The sequence below is a fragment of the Mus musculus genome, chromosome 10, assembly GCF_000001635.26.
Source record: "Mus musculus strain C57BL/6J chromosome 10, GRCm38.p6 C57BL/6J".
Classification (NCBI taxonomy): Eukaryota; Metazoa; Chordata; class Mammalia; order Rodentia; family Muridae; genus Mus; species Mus musculus.
Window position 1 is genome coordinate 116,815,113 of NC_000076.6, and position 19,137 is coordinate 116,834,249.

At 44.3% G+C, this 19,137-nt stretch overlaps 1 protein-coding gene across 1 annotated transcript in view; it reads right to left on the reverse strand.

Moving 5' to 3' along the window:
• Myrfl (myelin regulatory factor-like) overlaps positions 1 to 19,137 on the reverse strand; it is a 120,335-nt gene that overhangs the window by 38,568 nt on the left and 62,630 nt on the right. The window contains exons 8-13 of the mRNA NM_001033333.3: positions 17,780 to 17,856; positions 16,346 to 16,456; positions 13,845 to 13,935; positions 7,571 to 7,771; positions 2,572 to 2,680; positions 1,679 to 1,788 (exon numbers count right to left, since the gene is read on the reverse strand). Of these exons, the coding sequence (NP_001028505.1) occupies positions 1,679 to 1,788; positions 2,572 to 2,680; positions 7,571 to 7,771; positions 13,845 to 13,935; positions 16,346 to 16,456; positions 17,780 to 17,856 (699 nt within the window). The remainder of the gene's footprint in view (positions 1 to 1,678; positions 1,789 to 2,571; positions 2,681 to 7,570; positions 7,772 to 13,844; positions 13,936 to 16,345; positions 16,457 to 17,779; positions 17,857 to 19,137) is intronic.

Genomic DNA, 19,137 nt, shown 5'->3' on the forward strand with positions numbered 1-19,137 from the left:
CCTGGACCTCATCAAAGAAAGTGATCTGGCGCAGAGACTGCTCTGGATGAACCATGACCTGGGCAGGGAAGTCCAGGTGAGAGCGCCTGTGGGAAGAGTCTTTAGGACAGAAAACACCCACAGCTCTGGGGCAGAAGCATACTGGGTAGGTGTCAGGATGATAGAAAAAACATCTAGTAATGAGGGGCCGCAGACAGGAGGCGTCTGCCTGGGTGGTTAAGGGGGTAGGACAGAGCCTGGAGAAGGGGGAAGGTTGTCTTAGTTAGAGTTTCCGTTACTGTAATAAAACACCATGACCATAAGCCAGCTGGAAAAGAAAGGGTTCATTTCATCTCACAGCCCGACATCCAAGAGAAACCAGGGCTCCACTCCAGGCGGGAGCCCAGAGGCAGGCACTGAGCTGACGCAGAGGTCATAGACCCGATCAGAGCGTGCATTTCAGCGAGACCCCCGGTGGACTGCGTGCACTCTGAAGTTGGAGACACACTCCCAGATGAACCAAGAAAGTATTAATTAGTCTCCACTCAAACATCTGTGCCCATTGCTAAAAGATAAATAAATAAATAGATAAATAAATAAATAAAAATAAAAAATCCCTCTGGCAATTGGCTTTTCCTCTTCATACCTAAATTACTTGGTACACCTCAAGCCGGCGGCAGTGTAGTTTGTGAGCCTTGCAAAAGAGCAGGATATCACAAGATTGACAGACGTGGTATTACAGAACTATTCAAATCACACAGGCTGTATTGCCAAGAGAGGGACTGCCTGACTTAGACAGCCATCCAGCGAGGGGGGGTGGGGGCTAATCTAGATCCAGGAGAGCATCCTTCAACAGAGAACAATTTGAATATCAAAGAATTAAGACAAGCCCTTGGTGAAACAAATGAGACTCGGGAATTGCACTGTAAAAATGACCCACTTTATGGCCCTATTGTGGAATTTAAACACATCCTCGTCACAAAAGAAACCCCCCCCCCCCGCAAAAAATTTCAACACTTTATTTAATTATTAATTATTCTGAGGAGCATATTGAAAAGCTATAATTTTCCTTGTATTATAGAACAGAAGTATTTTCTTATAAGCTATAGTTCTGTTTTCATTTTACTTTATTTTTAATTATTTTATTGTTTTGTGTGTATGTGTGTATTTTGCTCCCACGCATGTCTGTGTGCTGGGTGAGCACAGGACCGGCAGGACCGCCATGGCAGATGCTTGTGGATGCATGGGATTGAACCTGGGTCCTCTGGAAGATGCGCAAGTGCCACTAACCACTGCACCTTTCCTCCCCTGATAGTTTTCTGTCTTTAAAGACAAGGTGCGGTTGAGCTTTTCGTTAAGATTTCCCATGCTCTCTGGACCTTATTTTGAGAACAGCCATGCAGAGTGAACTCTGCTTTAGACAAGTTTTCCTTCAGTAATCCCTGCTGAAAAGAAATTCTGAGCACTGCACAGTCGTTTTCCCCATGGGGCCTATTGTCATTGTTATTGTTGCTGTTGTTGTTGTTATATCTCAGAAATATATTGTATGATAATTGGTACCAATTCTCTCTACAGCTCAGTGAGTGGTTCTTTTCAAGCCCCGTCTCTGGGTAAACTGTCTGCCCATTGTGTAACCTGCAGAGGGGTGTAGCAGTGAGCGACAGCCCTAGCTGTAGACACCTATGGAGTAATTGATTACCTTGTCCACCATGAGGAAGTTCTCCAGTGTCTCCCCATTTCCACCGGTGACATCCCCAACCTCTCTCACAGCTCTGGGCAGGATCTCTTGCACCTCTTGGGCAATCATTCCTACACACAAAACATTCCAACGGGGTTAATGGGGGTGTGGGAAATGCTTGCAGGGTTTCCTACATCAGAATGGAATACCCAGGTTCCATGGAAACTCTTTGGAAAGAGACATTTACCTCAGCTTTCACTTTGATCTATAATTGAGGTGAGAACCACTGCAGAATTGAAAGTAGAAGTGCTCCACTCCTTCCTTTCCTCCCCGCCTGCCTTCTCATTCTTTCAGTCCCTGCCTAGTTGGGGAGAAGGGTGCTGTGAAGGGTCAATAAGTACCCTCACATCCCTAAACATAGAAGGACGCATATTGCTAGCTTGAGTCCATTATGTTCCTATAGGAGATGTTGGTCCTTTAGTGTTCCCGCTTAGTTTTAGGATTCCCAGGCTAAGGAATGAGCATGGAGTGTCCTTGCGGTGATGATGTTGATGTTGTGAGCCAGCCTTACCTGGCTCTCAACTCCATCCCTAGACTGTCTAGCCCCGCCCCCACCCTACCCCCTTTCCCTGCTTCACACAATCCCTGTTCCTCTTGGCCCTTGAACCCTCACTTCACAAGCAATATATTCAAAATCTTCTAGCAGAACTTGGGTGTGCAACGTGGGGGTGTTATGTTAAAGGTAACCCACACATTCTCTAGCCTCCCTCCCCGCCCCCCATTACAATGATGGTGAGCCTCTCAAAGCATGTGTTAGATGGGCAGGGTATTTTCGAATGAAGCTCAGGGTGAACAGACAAGGAGAAGCTCCATAGCCGGCCACAGACAGTCAAGGGAGGAGTCTGTGTCTGTACCTGTTTGATGGGCAGTGTTTATCCCCATGGCAGATGCAAATTCAGGTTTGTAGTCGTACTGAACAATCCTCATCTGGGCTATTCTTCTCAGCTGTTCATTTGTGTCAACCTGTTTTAATTAAAAGAGAGCAAATTTCACCTGGTTAGATATTTGTTATTCAAAACAATGTGCTGCGTGACTCTGAGAGGCAGGGAAGACTGACAGATGAGAAATTTCTAATTTTCTCCCCAGGGAAGTCAAAGCCACTGGTAACTGCCAGCCTCCAAAATGGTTCTCAACCTGTGAGTTGTGACCTTCAAAAAAAAGACCATGGGAACACATAGATATTTACATTATGATTAATAACACTAGCAAAATGACAGTTGTGAAGTAGCAATGAAAATAATTTTATGGTTGGGGGGGTCACCACAGCATAAGGAATTGTATTAAAGGGTCAAAGCATTCTGAAGGTTGAGAACCGCTGCTCCAACAAATAGAACCAGAGATTCCAGTCTAAATTACGGGGCGGAAGTACCTCCTACACTGCTCTTGTCTTCCCTGAAAAGTTCCAGGATTCTCACTTTGGAGAGTCTGTTCAGGATGCTGAGGTGTCCTGTTCAACTGTGTCCACAGGTGTGTGACCCAGGCTCTATTTACAAACTAAAACTGCATTGCCAGTTCAAAGACAACCTCTCGTAAGGACAGACCCCACACTCTTGAGTTACTTTGGATAGTTTGCTGGATGGAGTTTCTTTCCGGGGATTGCTCTGTATTCCCTCCCCAAGTCTCTCAGGGTTCAAGTCAGCATAGATCTCCTTCTCCCCTGCTATTGGGTCTAATGATGTCCCCAATTGTCATTGTCAAGTTCTCAAAGGAATTTACTGGTCCCCAGAAAACTGATAGCAAGAGAGTAAATATAATCTCTAAAACTAAGTGTTTGCTCCAAAAGATCCCCTTTAATTTGAAGGAGTGGGTTGTTTGATAATTTCACAAAACAACTGTATCTAATTATAATGATATTGGTCTGATTAAAAGATAACCAGCCACTTTCCCATATGTCCTCTGATTTTTCCTTTAGAATACTGCTAGATTATGAAATCAATGGCATTTTGACAGTCAGAAATACATCACTTAGTGACTTCTGGGTAAGATGGCAGATTAGAAGCCGTCTCTAAGTAAGTAGATTAGTATAGTTGAAGAAGTATGAGGGGCATTTCTGCTGTACTGCCCAGATAAGCTTCTCACCTCAGGACCCACTGATGAACACACATTTGCACCATTCTCTAGTGAACTTCCTCCAAAGTCTGGCTTGGCACCGGCTATGGCAGCCATATTGGCCACTTGGGATATGGTGTGCTGGCCTGGGCCCTCTCCAAGTCAACTTTAATGCCTCCAGCAAAACGCCTCCAGAAGCTGTATCATCCATGAGTTTCTACCACAAAGAGATCTGCAGTGTCCATCAACCACACAGACTGCCTGTTTCTTCTGCATCAGCACCACTCCACCCGTGCATAGCTGGGAAGAACAGTAGCAAGCAATGTAGCTGCCTGCTGTCGCAGACTTTATCAGGGCAGCTGCCATAGATACAGCAAGGATCGTGGCAGGGTCCCACCTGAATGAGCATCCACTGTTCAGCTGTGCAGAGAGGTACGACTCCTGGGATCTCAGAGAGATTTGCAAACCTGACCCAGGAAGCACAAGGATACACTGTAACCAGAGCCATCCAGGAAAAGTCACTTTCCCTTTCTGGCCTTCAAAGGTTACAAAGTAACAGCTTAGGGGAACAGCATCAATCAAGAGCAGAAAGAGAACCATCAACTCTATTCTACAAAGCCAGCGTTATCCTGATACCCAAAATCAAATAAAGACGGAAAGACAGCTTAAATACAAAAGGCCAATTTCCCTGTGACAACAGATGCAGAGTCTCAGCCAAATACTCACAAACTGAATTCAAGAGCATAGAAAGATTACAAATGGGCTCTATCTCAGGTCTGCAGGATTGGTTCAGTGTATGCAAATCAATAAGTGTAACACACAATTAATAAACTTACAGAAATCACAAGTCTCCTCAATAGATACAGAAAGGACATTTGACAGAATTTAATATGCCTTCATGATAAACGTCTTAGACACATTGGGAATAAATTGAGTGTACCTCAGAACAATAAAAGTTACACAACAGATGTATAGCCAGCATTGTCTAAGTGGGGGAAACTGGGAACATTTCCTGTAAGGTCTGGGATGAGATAAAGGTTCCCCCTAACATTCAGTACAGTGCTCGGAATCCTAGCCACAGCCGACAGAGAGAAGAACACTATAAAATGGATTAAAGTAGAAAGAATGAAAATTATCCTTATTCACAAATCACATGATTCTACACCAGAAAAAGACCCTACCAACTCTTCTAGAAAACTCTTTCATTTACATTGCAGACTGCAGAAACCAACATAGAAAAATCATGGCTTTCTTCTATATGAATAATGAACTTGCTAAGAAAGAAATTAGAAAAATTATTCTATTTTCAATAACATAAATAAATAAATAAATAAATAAATAAATAAAGGATTAGAAACAACCTTAACCAAGGAATGGAAGAACCGCTGCAATGGAAACTTTAAACCTCCAAATAAAGAGGTTGAAGAAGATTCTAGAAAATGGAAAGACCTCCCATGGCCATAGGTTGACAGAATTAATATTGTGAAAACGATGATTCTACCAAAAGCAATTTACAGATTCAATGCAATCTCAATCAAATTCCCTACAACATTCCTCATAGAAATAAGAAAAAATATCCTAAAACAAAAGACCCCAGATAGCTAAAACAATCATTTCCCTAAGTATTTTAATACACCACAGTGGGGGTTAAGTCATGAGGTCTCTATGCTCATTGACAAAAGAGCTAAAGGAGTAGAGCATGGATATACAAGTCAATTCCCTACATTTGGAAGGCAGAGGCAGGCCCATCTCTGTGAGTTCAAGACCAGCCTGATCTACCTAGCAAATAGGATTCTGTTTAAAAACAAACATCAAAATTGTAGGGGATCACCTCTTTCTCCTGCACGTGTCCATCTTTCTACCATGTGAAGACAGTTGTCTGCACACGTCCCTGGCATGCCACTAGCCAAAGCCTTCAACAGACACTAAGCCTGTCAGTGCCTTTATCTTGGGATTCCTTGAGATAGCCTCTAGCATTACCAGTCATAAATTTCTACTGTGTATAAATCACCCAGCAGCATCTTATTCTAGCAGCACAAAGGGTCTGTGATCCTTCTAGAAACTCTGAAAGCATGGCTCTCTCCTTAAAAGTTTGGAGAAACTGAGTCAGTGAGAGAGGCAAGGATGCTGTGCACAGATCCACGAGGCCACCAATGATGACCGCCATCTATCTCACAGCTGAGATAAGTGGCAAATGGGACAGCTAGAAGTCATAGGAGCCTATCCATTTCACAAATATGGATAGAAGGCAATACTAATACAAGATAATTCTTAACACCTCACATTACTGATATGTATTTAATGGAAGTAAAACTCCTGTCTACTTAGTTTTATACAGGTAAAAAGTGTTCCACACATATGGTCTGAGAAGAAGCTATCGACATGGATTAAAATACTCATAGCTGAGTCTTCTCTAGACATGGATTGCAAAACAAAAGCTGAGCACATCTCTGGGGTGAAGTCCTGAGCTGATGCTGTCAGGATAAATCTCCAGTCTCCTACCCAACTCTGCAATTCTCTTTATCCCCTTGGGCTGCTGTGAGCAGAATCAGGAGAGGGGAGTTTCTCATTTCCAGTCCAGGATGAGGGGACATGTTGCTTATACAGAGAACACATCCTAGAAGGATTTGAGAGGCTCTGGGAAGTATGTTATTTAAGACAATGTATCTTCTTTAATCAAGCCCCAAATTGGGGGCTGGAGAGATGGCTCAGTGGTTAAGAGGTCCTGAGTTCAATTCCCAGCAACCACATGGTGGCTCACAACCATCTGTAATGAGATCAGATACCCTCTTCTGGTGTGTCTGAAAATGGCTACAGTGCACTCACATATAATAAATCAATAAATCTTTTAAAAGAGCAAAACTGATGACTTTTGGAAAGCCAAACTGAAATCCTGCATAAGCCTGGTGATAGCAGCCAGGATTGTGGAGGACATTCTCAAACTGTGATGTTCCACAAGCCTTCTGATTGAGACCACCTAAGCCACTGGTGTGGCCAGATGCAAGGACATGTCTGAATTATTTATTTAACGTTTGAGAGTACACTGAGGTTCTCTTCAGACACACCAGAATGACATCAGATCCCATTACAGATGGTTGTGAGCCACCATGTGTTTGCTGGGAATTGAACTCAGGACCTCTGGAAGAGCAGTCAGTGCTCTTAACCCTGAGCCATCTCTTGCAGGAGAGATGTCCCACACCTCCACCCACCATTATCTTCAAGCAACTTGTTCATTTCACACCAACAGGTGACACATAAACATGCCCCGGAACCACGCATGTCAGGCTGGGAGTCCCAGATGTTGGTATTCTGTCTGGACTCCACCCCCACAGTTACCTGGCAACAGCCAGGCAGGCATGGCCCACTATAAAAGGGGCTGCTTGCCCCCTCCTCCCTCTCTTATTCTCTCTCTTACTCTCTCACTCCTGCTTCTCTCCCTTGCCTCTTGCCCCCTTGTTCCCCCTCTCTCCTCATTCCCTTTCCCCCCTCCTCCACACAGTCATGGCCAGCCTCTGCTTCTCTACTCTCTCCTTCTCTCTGCCTTTCTCTGCCTCTACTACCCTCTTAACTCCCCTCCCCATGCCCTGAATAAACTCTATTCTATACTATACTGTTCTGTGGCTGGTCCCTCAGGGGAAGGGCTGCCTTGGCATGGGATATTCCCACCAAGGCATCCCCTTCCCCCTTACCTCACGACACCCCTATAGAACATAATCTTATAGTCCTTTATCTTTTTATGATTACAACACCAGACACCTGATTAAGGTGTCCGAGGAAGGGCCCTGTGCCATACCCCAGGCTCACCTCCTGAATGTTCTCCTTCACTCGGCTGTCAGAGGGATGCATGACAGTCCCCATCACTTTCATGTTGCCACAGACAACCAGGGCTTCATCGGGTGTGTCTGTGTTTATTCCTACTCGCCCATGACAGACGATGGATTCTGGAACTTGTCCTCGCTGCCACAGTGCGTCACTGTCATTTTCAAACTGCCCAGGGTTAGAGGCCTGGAGAAACACAGCGGCATACGGCAATTAAAGTTCCTGTGTCAGAAAGGGTTGATCATGCGTTGTCAGAGCAAAGGGGAACAGACTGTTATCTGAGTCCTTCCTATGAGACTCCCATACCAGGTAGAACACACTGACATAGGCAAATGACACCGAGAGCCCAGGAGAGCTGGAGAGACCCACAATGATAGGAGCTTTGCATGCCAGGGCTGAGAACATCGAATCTCTCTGACATTTCTCAGAGATTGAACTGTGTGTTCAGTCATAGACAACTTTAAAAAGTGAGGAAGGGATCACAGACTTTAAAAATAAGACTCTTTTCAGGTATAATAATTATTTAAATTCATAGCAAAAATATGCATATTATTTAATGCTCAAGTAAATAAAAATACCTCTTATTTAACTAGTCTTTTATAACTTTAAAACACTCATATTGCTGACTTCACATGCATCTGCCAAACAAGCAATAACACAGGTAGTTGATACGCCCCAACTACTCCCTGAACACAGGTGGTGCTGTGGAACCTTGGCGGCTACGTTTTTGTGTGCTACCCCATGAAGCAGGTCTATGATATAGGTACCATCATGCTCACTTTATTGGCACTGGCGCTCTGGAAGGATAGTAAGTTACCCAAGAACACGTAGGTGGTCCGTGCTACAGCTAGTTCTGCAATTCCTCTGTTTGCTAAGTAACGACTCTAACTCCGCACTTTCACAATGTGACTTAGAAGTAGCACCAGCAATCCTTAAAAACAATCCAAGCGAAACTTCCAGAGAGACTTCGCTTCTAATAAAATGTTCTGCCTGAGAATTTCTACTGGGTTGTACTCTTTCTTCTCCGCTCCACTGTGGCTGCTGATGTGTTTTCAAATGGGGGTGGGGGTGTCTCCAAATCCCTCGCATTCCTCATGACAAAACCCATTTCCTTTTTCCAAATGACAATATTCCAAACGTGATTTTTCATTTGCATCCCCTTGAAGAGAATCCAGATTCGCTAGAATCCTGACACCTCGTCAGATAACACTGACACAGGGACTTCCAATTTGCCTGTCTGGTGGGCCTCATATCTGGGCGCTATTTATCCCTGAAGATGGCTCAGACTCATCACAGAGATTTGCTCATGAACACACACTGGGAGATTTAGGAACTGGAGTGGGTGTTGAGCCACATTGTTCACTAGACACTTTCTCGGTATTGCATGAATGTTCTGCCATGCGCATGTGTCGTACATTAAAAAAATAATAATAAAATGAAAAGAAGCCACCAAGTTTAGCTCTTAGTTTGATTTCAACTGAAGAACTTTTGGGGCAACTCCAACCTCCTACTTTGTTTCTATCAGCTGAAAACCTGCACCTCTCAGAAGACCCAGCAACAGACTCTTAGCGGACAAAAGCCTGGGAAAACACAAGGCAACAGCCTTAAACGTTATTTTGTATAAAGTCACTTCAAAGCTTTTCTGCAAGATGCCCAGGCTGGTTGGATGTGAACGGTAAGCTGGCTTCCACTCAGTTCTTTTATGGTGAGCCATCAACTCAGAAACATAGAGTGGGGATGCATTTTGCTCTCTGCTGAACATAATAAGCCACTTTAGGAAGCAAAGCAGGACAGTGATGGATTCTTGCCATTGCAAATGAGCTTTGGGATAATTCTTACCATGCTGGTAACTGGATACTGGAGGAGCAGATGTAAGTAGACTTTTTTAAAAAATACAATTGCAACATTTATATTTGTTTCAACAGATGAAACTAAATTCCTAAACTATGCTCAAATTATTTCAACAAGGAACACAGTTAGATCTACAAGAGATCCTAAGTATGGCTCATCATCTCCAATGAGAAATACTGTAAGATCTAGATGTTTATTTCCCTGCTGGGAACCCATGTTTTCATGTGTGAAAGCAACCTATAATATATGCTCTCCAGAATTATGAGCATATATTCACATGAGGCCCAACAGCTGTTGCTGGATACCAAACATCAAATGGGTTCATTTACTTTTCTAAAATATTTTTTTTCTGTCTCATGGTTTCAAATGTTTAGGGAAGAACCCAACATTCCCGTCTAAGTTATAAGAAATCAATTGGTTGTAAGACTTTTAGGGCAAATATTTATCTTTGGGTACTAGTGTTATCCTTTGAAGAATATCGATAAGCCCATTTATTGTCTTTGTTGTTTGTTTTATTTTGCTTTGTTTTTGTTTTTGTTTTTTTTCGAGACAGGGTTTCTCTGTGTAGCCCTGGCTGTCCTGGAACTCACTCTGTAGACCAGGCTGGCCTCGAACTCACACATCTGCCTGCCTCTGTCTCCCGAGCGCTGGGATTAAAGACGTGCGCCATCACTACCCGGTCCCATTTATTGTCTTTAGCCATCTCCAGAGGTAATTGTGGAGTTCAGTGAAGTCGTGTGTGAATGAACAGTCTTCAGAGTTAAGGGAAAATCAACACAAATTCATCCTCAACGTAATTGGCTGGATGCAGCACTCAGTGCTTCACCTGTAATCACACAGCAGCACAGCTCTGGAGTCCAGTTGGGTGGGACGCCGCCCTTCTGCAGGGACACAATGCTAAGGACAGTCCCTGCGGATGCCTAGGGTAGCAAACAGCACTAGGCATGGCTTGAGTGTGGAAGGGAAATCACAGGAAAATTTTTTGTTGTTTTACTTTTGTTTACTCTAAACACAGACAAGGAGCCAATCGGAGAGCTTGAGCCTAGGAAATCACCTTGTGTGCCTTTTGAAAAAGTTGTTAAACGGGGTCCAGAGTATCTCTGGACCATTCAGTGTGGTATATGTAGATCTGCATCTGCAGTCAGGAGCCTGTTAGAAGTGTGTATTTGTGGACATCCCTGGCCAATTAAAATAAAAACTCAGGACATGGGCTTAGCTATTTGTGCCTGTACAAGCTTCTTAGGGTTGTGTTTATATGTGTGTGTGTGCATACATGTATATGTCTATGTATGTGTCTATGCCTGTGTGTGTCTGTGTATGTATGCCTGTGTATCTGCTTGTATGTATGTTTGTGTGAATGTGTGTGTGCATACATGTATCTGTCTATGCCTGTGTGTGTCTGTGTGTCTGTGTATGTATGCCTGTGTATCTGCTTGTATGTATATCTGTGTGAGTGTGTGTGTGTGTGTGCCTGTGTATCTATTTGTGTGTATATCCTTGTGTGTAAGTGTGTATGTTGTATGTATGTCCTGTGTGTGAGTGTGTGTGTTTATGTGTGTGTATTCATGCCCATGTATCTGCTTGTGTGTATGTCTGTGTGAGTGTGTGGTGAGTGTGTTGTGTGTATGGCTCTATGTGTAAATGTGTGTGTGTCCATGTACGCATGCCCAAGTATGCATACAAATGTGACAAATGTGGTGTCCTGACCTCCCAGAGGCCAGAGTCTTGGGGACAGTCCTCATAACGTCACTTCTATCAGAGATATCAGAGAGTAAAACACTGATCTCCACCATTTGAGAAATTGTTTAGTGTGTGCACGCACATAGACATATACATGTATGCACACACGCACGCGCACACACACACACACAAATTCAGAGTTTCAAAACCTGTCTCCTCCTCCCTCATGGTCAAGCATGTAATGCCTTTAATTATTAAACCTTTCTTCTTGTCTTTTATTCTGGAGCTCACACTGGCAGAACCAGGCCACGTCCTTAGAGGCCGCACTTGACTCGTGGGTGCAATGTAGTCTCGACTCATATAGATTACACACACGTGTTCTTCTAGAGTATGAGATACAGCAAAGATGGGGTGAGCAATTCTAAAACTACGTGAATCAAGCAATGATGTCATCCCTCACATTTCTTCTCTCTCTCTTTCTCTCTCTCTAGTTATATATTTATATATTATATAGTTGTATATATAACATATATGTATATATTATTATACATATATTATATATTTATGTATTTATGTATATATAAATATATGTATATAATATATGTTGCATTGTAAATTATGTTATATATTGTATGCTATATATTTTCTATTATATATTATACATTATATGTTGTATATTATATGTTATATGTTACAGGTTACATATTATTGTTGTGTGTTATGTATATATTGTATATTATATGTTACATATTAGATGTTATACATACATAAATACATACATGCACACAGCGTTACAGTGTTAACCATTAAATGGACCGAGAAGTCTGTTTCTACCTTCACACCTGTGTTTTGGAGCAAGAATGAAATAGTACCAGTGAGCTATCTGGAGTTAGGAGGGTCTACATTCCTGTTCTTCGCATTACTTTTAGGGCACGTTGGTGTATCCTACTCTACTGCTACACTAGAGTGCTCTCTTTAGCCAAAAAATAATAGCTTGGAGAAAGCTACTGTCTCCAAGGTACAATATGTTTTTAGAATTTAAAAACTGGGTAAATAACACAACACCTCATCTATGCTGAGCGAAACTCAGTGTGTCACACTCAGACAGAATGTGAATGTCACCACCGTGCCACTGCCCCTGCTCAGCATGGGGGTTAATCATCTTTGCGCTGTGATGAGGGTCCATAGGGTTTGTGGGTCAGCAGCTTCCTGTTAAAGGAGGTTAAGCGAGCCAGGTTCTCTTCCTCCCTTGGCTGCTCTCTGAACACGCACAGTGCTTAGGGTGCTGCCAGCCGAGAAAGGGAAAAACCCTGTTGCCACATAAAGTATTCAAAGAACGCAGGTGACTAACGGAGTGTGTGACCCGAGTCCTAAGCACTCAGCTCAGGACAGCACTGCCATGGCCACGATTCTATGTCGAAGTAGAAAGACAGATACTTCAGTCTTCATGCCTTCTGGGGAGAAGCCAGAAATGATAAGCAACCTAATTTCTGGACTGGAATTCAGATCATATTTGTTAGCACAGAGAAGCAATTCAGATGATACCAAAGGAGACATCCAGCAGGCTTTGACCATGAGGGTCCTGTAAGAAGGACCAGACAGATACCTCTGTGATTGGCTGCCTGGTTTTGCCTCAAAGGAGTCTTCTTGGCCCATGGTTGTGTCAGAAACAGCCCGTTTGTGAACAGCTGGCTTTCACACAAGCATTTTACTTCATTTCTGTCATTGCTTTGCCTCCAGTGAGATTTCTAGGAGTAACTGGAGGGCTTCCACTAGTAGGTAGCTTATCATGTTTTTAACTGACTAACATAATTACAGAGGGTTCTTTGTTTCAGAACAGCTCAAAGCAGGCAGGAAGAAACTCCACTTTCCAAAAGGAGGCAGATGTGTCCCCAGGGCCTTGGATTGGTAGCTGTGAATGTAGGCATGCCCACAGTGACTGGTGCTCCCTTCTGGACGGTCACATCCTCCCTGTGTAGCTTTCCAAGGCCTGGGACAGTACTGTCTCACCAAGGCTGCCCTGCCTCGGGTGCCTATTGTCTCCTCCAACACTCAGTGGCAGCCAGTCTGGCCTCATAGCCACAGCTGCAGCTGCCAGTAGCTTAATGTCCCCACAGCTGCCACAACACCATCCACAGCTGTAACCACTCAGCAAATGAGTTGAGCTATTCCCTTGGGTAAGGCAGTGGCCCAGATGTCCTGGGGTAACCAATAACGTTGGAACACAGAAAACCTTCCTGGTACTTTCTTCACTTGGCGAGCCTAGATCAGATAGAGAGCTGGACTATAGGAGACTCCGTCTTTATGAGCTGAGTGATACTGAAAGGGCTGGTTTCAAAAACCTCTTTCCTCTGGGCATGGAGAATACTCACAGAATAAAAATGTATCGTCAGTATAAAGTGGTGCCATGTGTAGATGTTTAACCAGTGCCCCCAACAGAGAGTCGACATCAGGATTTCCCAGCATGCCTCAGCACCATGGCATTTGGGGAGGGAATACTTCCAGTGGGAATGGTTGGTTCCCCGTGTATTGCCCATCATCTCTGTTCACTGTGATCTTGGTTGAGAACCACAGTATAAAAACTAACACAATAGTTTCTGCTATTATCATTACCGACAACGGTTAGGAAATAACACAGCTCAAGTATGTCTATGTCGCTGACAGTTCAACTTCTTCCTGCAAGGGAGAAAAGTATATGTGGTCCAGAAAACCAGAGAGTTGCGCTTACCCTTACGATGATCCTTTCAGAGATGTGGGCAGCCAACAGGTAGAACTGATCTTGGTTAGCAGCGTACAATCCGACCACCAACATGAAGTACCTAGTTCGGAAACAACAGACTGATGGGGGCATATCAAAGAACAGAGATGCTATTTGTGCAACGAAGTAGCATCTGGCATTTCATTAATAGTGAGCTCAGCCAGACGGGTTCACTTACGTACAGACTGCCTTCCCTTCCTATCTCAGAGATGCCTCGGTGAACTGGAAGGACAATTGGCTGACTTGCTACTGTCCCAGGTGTTTCTGTGTGCCTGCTCCCTGGGGAGAACTTCAGGCACTGAGCTCAGCCCACCTATGTGGCTCACCCAGGCCTCACCCTGGAGCATCGCTGAAGCGCTCTTTACAAACACAGGACAAAGCCACCAGGGTCCCTGTGTCCACAACCATATAAGCCACAGGTCCTGGGCCTTAAGGGAGGGAGACTTAGAGAATATGTCCATCATATTGGTTCCATCTCATCCTTACTTGCTCCAGGTATCCTCCATTCTCAATGCCCTCAGGCCTTAAGTATAGATAGCCAAAGACTTGGACCTCCCTCTAGCCCTCCCAAAGCAAACCTCACTGCAGGTACTTAAGTATCTCCTCACATGGACTATCAGTGAGACAATCTTAAGGCTATGGTTATTATTATTGGTTTAATGGATAATCTTAATGGTTGTTTCTTGGAAGTCAAGGCAGAAACTCCCCCACGACATTTATCCTCGTTTATCTTCCCAGGGCTGGAGACGTGATGGCTCGTGAGTTAAGAACGCTTGTTCTTATAGAAGAACAAGATTCAGTTCCCAGCATCTACACAGTGGTTTACCAGCATCCATAACTACAGTTCCAGGGAGGCCAACATCCTCTTCTGACCACCATGAGCAGTAGGCAGGTATGTGATACACATATACACATGCAGGAAAAACAGTCATAGCCATAAAATAAATGTTAGGGGCTGGGGGTGGGGCGAGAAAATGTTTTCCAGGCCACACCTCCTTGCTCTTCGTAGAATTACAACTTAAGGATCAAAGGCTGGGAGGTGGTCAGTCATGATCTTAACCCTAACACTCAGGAGGCAGAAGTAGGCAGATCTCTGAGTTAGAAGCTGGCAGGGTCTACAGAGTGAGTTCAAGGACAGCCAGGGCTACACAGAAAACCCTGTCTCAAAAAAAACAAAACAAAACAAACACAAAAGGATCCAAGAGAAGCCAGGAGGCACACACACCCAGACTCGGCTGTGAATCTCAGGTAGGGGAACTGAGAGATAATCTCCTCTTCTAGAAGACAGAAAAAGTCTTTCTCTTAGGCACCGGGGCTTTGAGGGTGGTGGTAGGGCTTTACCCTGAGTGTGGCACCTCCTGTGGCTGGGATCCTAACTCCTGAGCCACACCCGACCTCCTCACATTACCACTCCAGTTTCTAGACAATGTAGATGCTGCCTTTGAACTAAATCAAATCACTATTTATAATGATTGTGTCTGTCGTCATTAACTCCCACGGAGGACTCAGAAGGGGTCATGCAGGGGGCTAAGCAGCTCACCTCCATTAAGATCTCCCCAAAATGTACTGGAGCAAGTAAGTATTGCTCTCGCACCCACTTGACAGCACAGGAAATGAATTCTAGATGAGACCAGGAACATTCGAGGTGGTACAGCCATAGACAGAAATTAGTTTCAGATGGCTTAAGCTTCACACCCAAGGTCACTGAGCTAGTGACTAACAGGGTCCTGTCTAAACTCAGTCCCACTCAACGTCAAAGCGGATGTCCTGAGACCAGTGGCTCTCAACTTTGAGCCCGTGACAGAACCACCCAGAGGTTTGGTGAGCTACAGCTGACCAAGCTCACTTGCCAACACTGGAGTCAGCAGAACCCGGTGAGGCGTGAGAACTGAGTATTTCCAAATGTGCCCAGGTAGCAGCCATCTCTGCTGGTCCTGGGCCAGGCCGCTCAAGGAGACAGGTGTACATTGCTAAGGCTTTCCCTTGTCAGTTCTTCTTCTGTTCCTTTTTCTTTTCTTTTTTTTTCTTCCTTCTCCTTTTGGTTTTGGAGATAAGGTCTCACTACATAGCTCTGGTTAGCCTTGATCTAACTCAAAGATCCTCCTGCCTCTGACTCCCAAGTGCGGGGACTGCAGGTGTATGCCAGTCTGCTTGGCTTTTCTCTTCTGTTAAAAAAAGGGGGCGGGGCTCCAGGAGTAGCGTGTAGATTTGGTGCAGTCAGAACCGAGAGCAATGAGCAGAACACGTAGGCACCCATCTAGAGAAGCATGAAGGGAATTTGAGCATTGCTGAGAGTGAGGACAGGAGATATCTGGGCAAATGAGATACATTAATAAACCAAGTCGGAGAAGGGAGGGAATCCCCGATGCTGGCTGAGTGTGCTGGCTGGGTGGCCCGAAGGGTCACAGGGGCACAGGAGGTCCTGGCTAGGTCACATGTGTGGTCATTCTCATTCACGGCGCCCCACGTACCTCTGATCAGGATTCGGCTTCCCCTTCTTTCTCATGTTGTTTGCTGTGGTTTCACTAAAGTGTAATCGTCCCAGGGTCACTTTGGTAACCTGGTCAGTCAGGAGGTCGATTCTAAAACAAACGGAAGTATCGAGAGACATAAGAGAACGCAGCACTTGATCACGGCTAAGCCACTGAGACCCCCGGATGTTTGGTCCCCTGCTATCATCACAGTGCAGAGGATGTTTATCCTAGGGTTTGTTACTTAGGGCTCCACAGCGTGGGTAGAAGTGTCCATCAAGGAAGGCCACAGAAAAGAACTTTCTAGTAGAAGCTACGCTTCAGGTTTCAACCCAAGGACCATGAACTCAGCATGTCCCAAATGGTTTCTGTGGCCTCCACAGCGGGAGGGAGAAAACAAACTCTCATGGGCTCTGCACTGTTGCTATAGCACCCTGCTCCTCACAAATCACTTCTTTTCTTCCTGAACACTCTGGCTTTTTCTTCACATAGGTGACCTCCCATAGCCTAGCCACAGGAAACAGCATCTTTCCATGAAAAGCCATGTAGCCTGCCCAAGCAAGGGAGAGCCCCATGCACCAAGTCACATGCTTGCTCGAGAACCTGAACTCCACAGCAGTTTGTGTGAGTGGCTCTGTCTAGGCTGAAGGACCATCCTGCCCCAAATGGGCTCAGCTGCAGTTAGCCTAAGCTACCCCATCTGTATCCTGGCCAAATAAACCAAGACACAGTTCCCACCTCATGCCATTCTAGAGAGAGGACTCTCATTCTTTACTTCACTACTGCTGTGAATATTACCACGAGCGTCAGCTTTCAGCCCGGCGTCTGTCAAGGTAACCATACAATACACGGAGAAATGAGCTGTATGCGTGCAGAGAAAGGAAACCTCAAAGTCAACTCAACCAAAATGGCACTAATCTAAATTAAAAATTAAAATATCTAGCCATGTTCTGTCTCAAGGAATCAAGTTGTTCGTAAGTCCATCCGCTATCAAAGCGCCTAAGAAGAGTGGTGAATTTCCAGGGGGACCTTTTCATAACAGGTGTTTATAATACTGGCATCCTGTATACATGGAGGGACCCATGGCTCCAGCTGCCTATGTAGCAGAGGATGGCTTATATGACATCAATGGGAGGGGAGGCCCTTCGTCCTGTGGCGTTTTGATGCCCCAGCATAGGGGGATGCTGGAGCGGTGAGGCGGGAGTGGGTGAGTGGGTGGAGGAGCACCCTCATAGAGGCAAAGGGGAGGGAGGATGGGATGGGAGGGGTGTGTGGAGGGGTAACCCAGAAGGGGGATAACATTCGAAATGTAAACAAATAAAATGATTGATTTAAAAAAAACCAAAATGCTAATTAAGTAGCAAAAAAGAAAAAGAAATAATATCACTCTTCTTCCCTAAACTTCACGATGACACTCAGAAAAGAACACCTTACTTAACAGGATCAAAAGTCTTTTTGCTTCTATCTGCTTGAGACTGTTCTATGGCAATCACTTGGTTGGTGGCTTCCACCTGTATGGGTAAACAAAACAAAACAAAAGTAAAACAATTACTTAATAGATTAATTAACATACTAAAATAGTATCCATTAGTAGAAAATGTTCAGACGCTTAAAACCTTTGCCAGGGTACCATGCTAGGCTCCATGGAAGGTCTGAATTCTGAAAATGCCATATTAGACTAGACAATGGCCACCGTCTATCAGCAGTGTGCCGCTGCTGCTTAAAGAGAGATATGCTTGTTCGAGGCAGAAGTAAACGATGAAATACAGAGTGTGCAATTAAAAGACCAATATCTCAGAAGCAAGAATGAATAAAGATAAAAAATAAACTAAACAAGACCAAGACAACTCAAATAATCCATCCATCCATCCATCCATCCATCCATCCATTCATTCATTCATTCACTATTTAGTGAGCACCTATTATGTGCCAGGCACTGCTGTAGACATTCAGATAAGTGAACAAAGAAGAAATGTGATAAAATTGGAAATGGACAAGACCAATGCACTTGGGTGTACATGTGAAAATACAGCGAATTCCATTACTATGTACAATTAATACATATTGATGGGCATAACTTTTAAGTGAATAAAAATCACTAGGCCTCGTGGTACAGGCCTGGAATGGTAGGTACTTGGGAAGCTGAGGCAGGTGGATCATCTAGTTCATGCTTGCCTGGGCAACAAATGAAAACAGGAACAGCATGGGCAATTTCGTGAGATCACATCTCAGCAAAAAAACAAAAAAACAAAACAAAAAAAAAGAAGTCTTGGGTAGAGCCCAGAGTTAGAGTATTTGCCTAGTTATGCATGAATCATCAATTTGATCCTGTCTAGCATACATATACATGTGAGTGCAAACACACACACACATACACAACATACAAACACACACTAACACACAAACACACATATACTAACACACATACACAACATACAAACACACACTAACACACACACTAACACACAAACACACATACACTAACACACATACACACATACAGTAACACATACACACTAACACACAAACACACACACTAACACACTCCTGGCAGAACTTAAGTTCTAATATGAAGAAATGATGACTTGACACATAAGTAATACGTAAGTAATAAGTAAGATAAGGAAGCAATCCTACAGCTGCTCCACACCCTATTCTGTGAACGGTGCTATCACAGTGCTCTGAGACACAGCGCGTGGGCGTTCACACTGGAACAATCTTTCTAAAAAGCTGCTGGACCTCAGCTAGGAACCGGCGCCATCTCCTCTTCACGCAGAGGTCCTGAGTTCAAT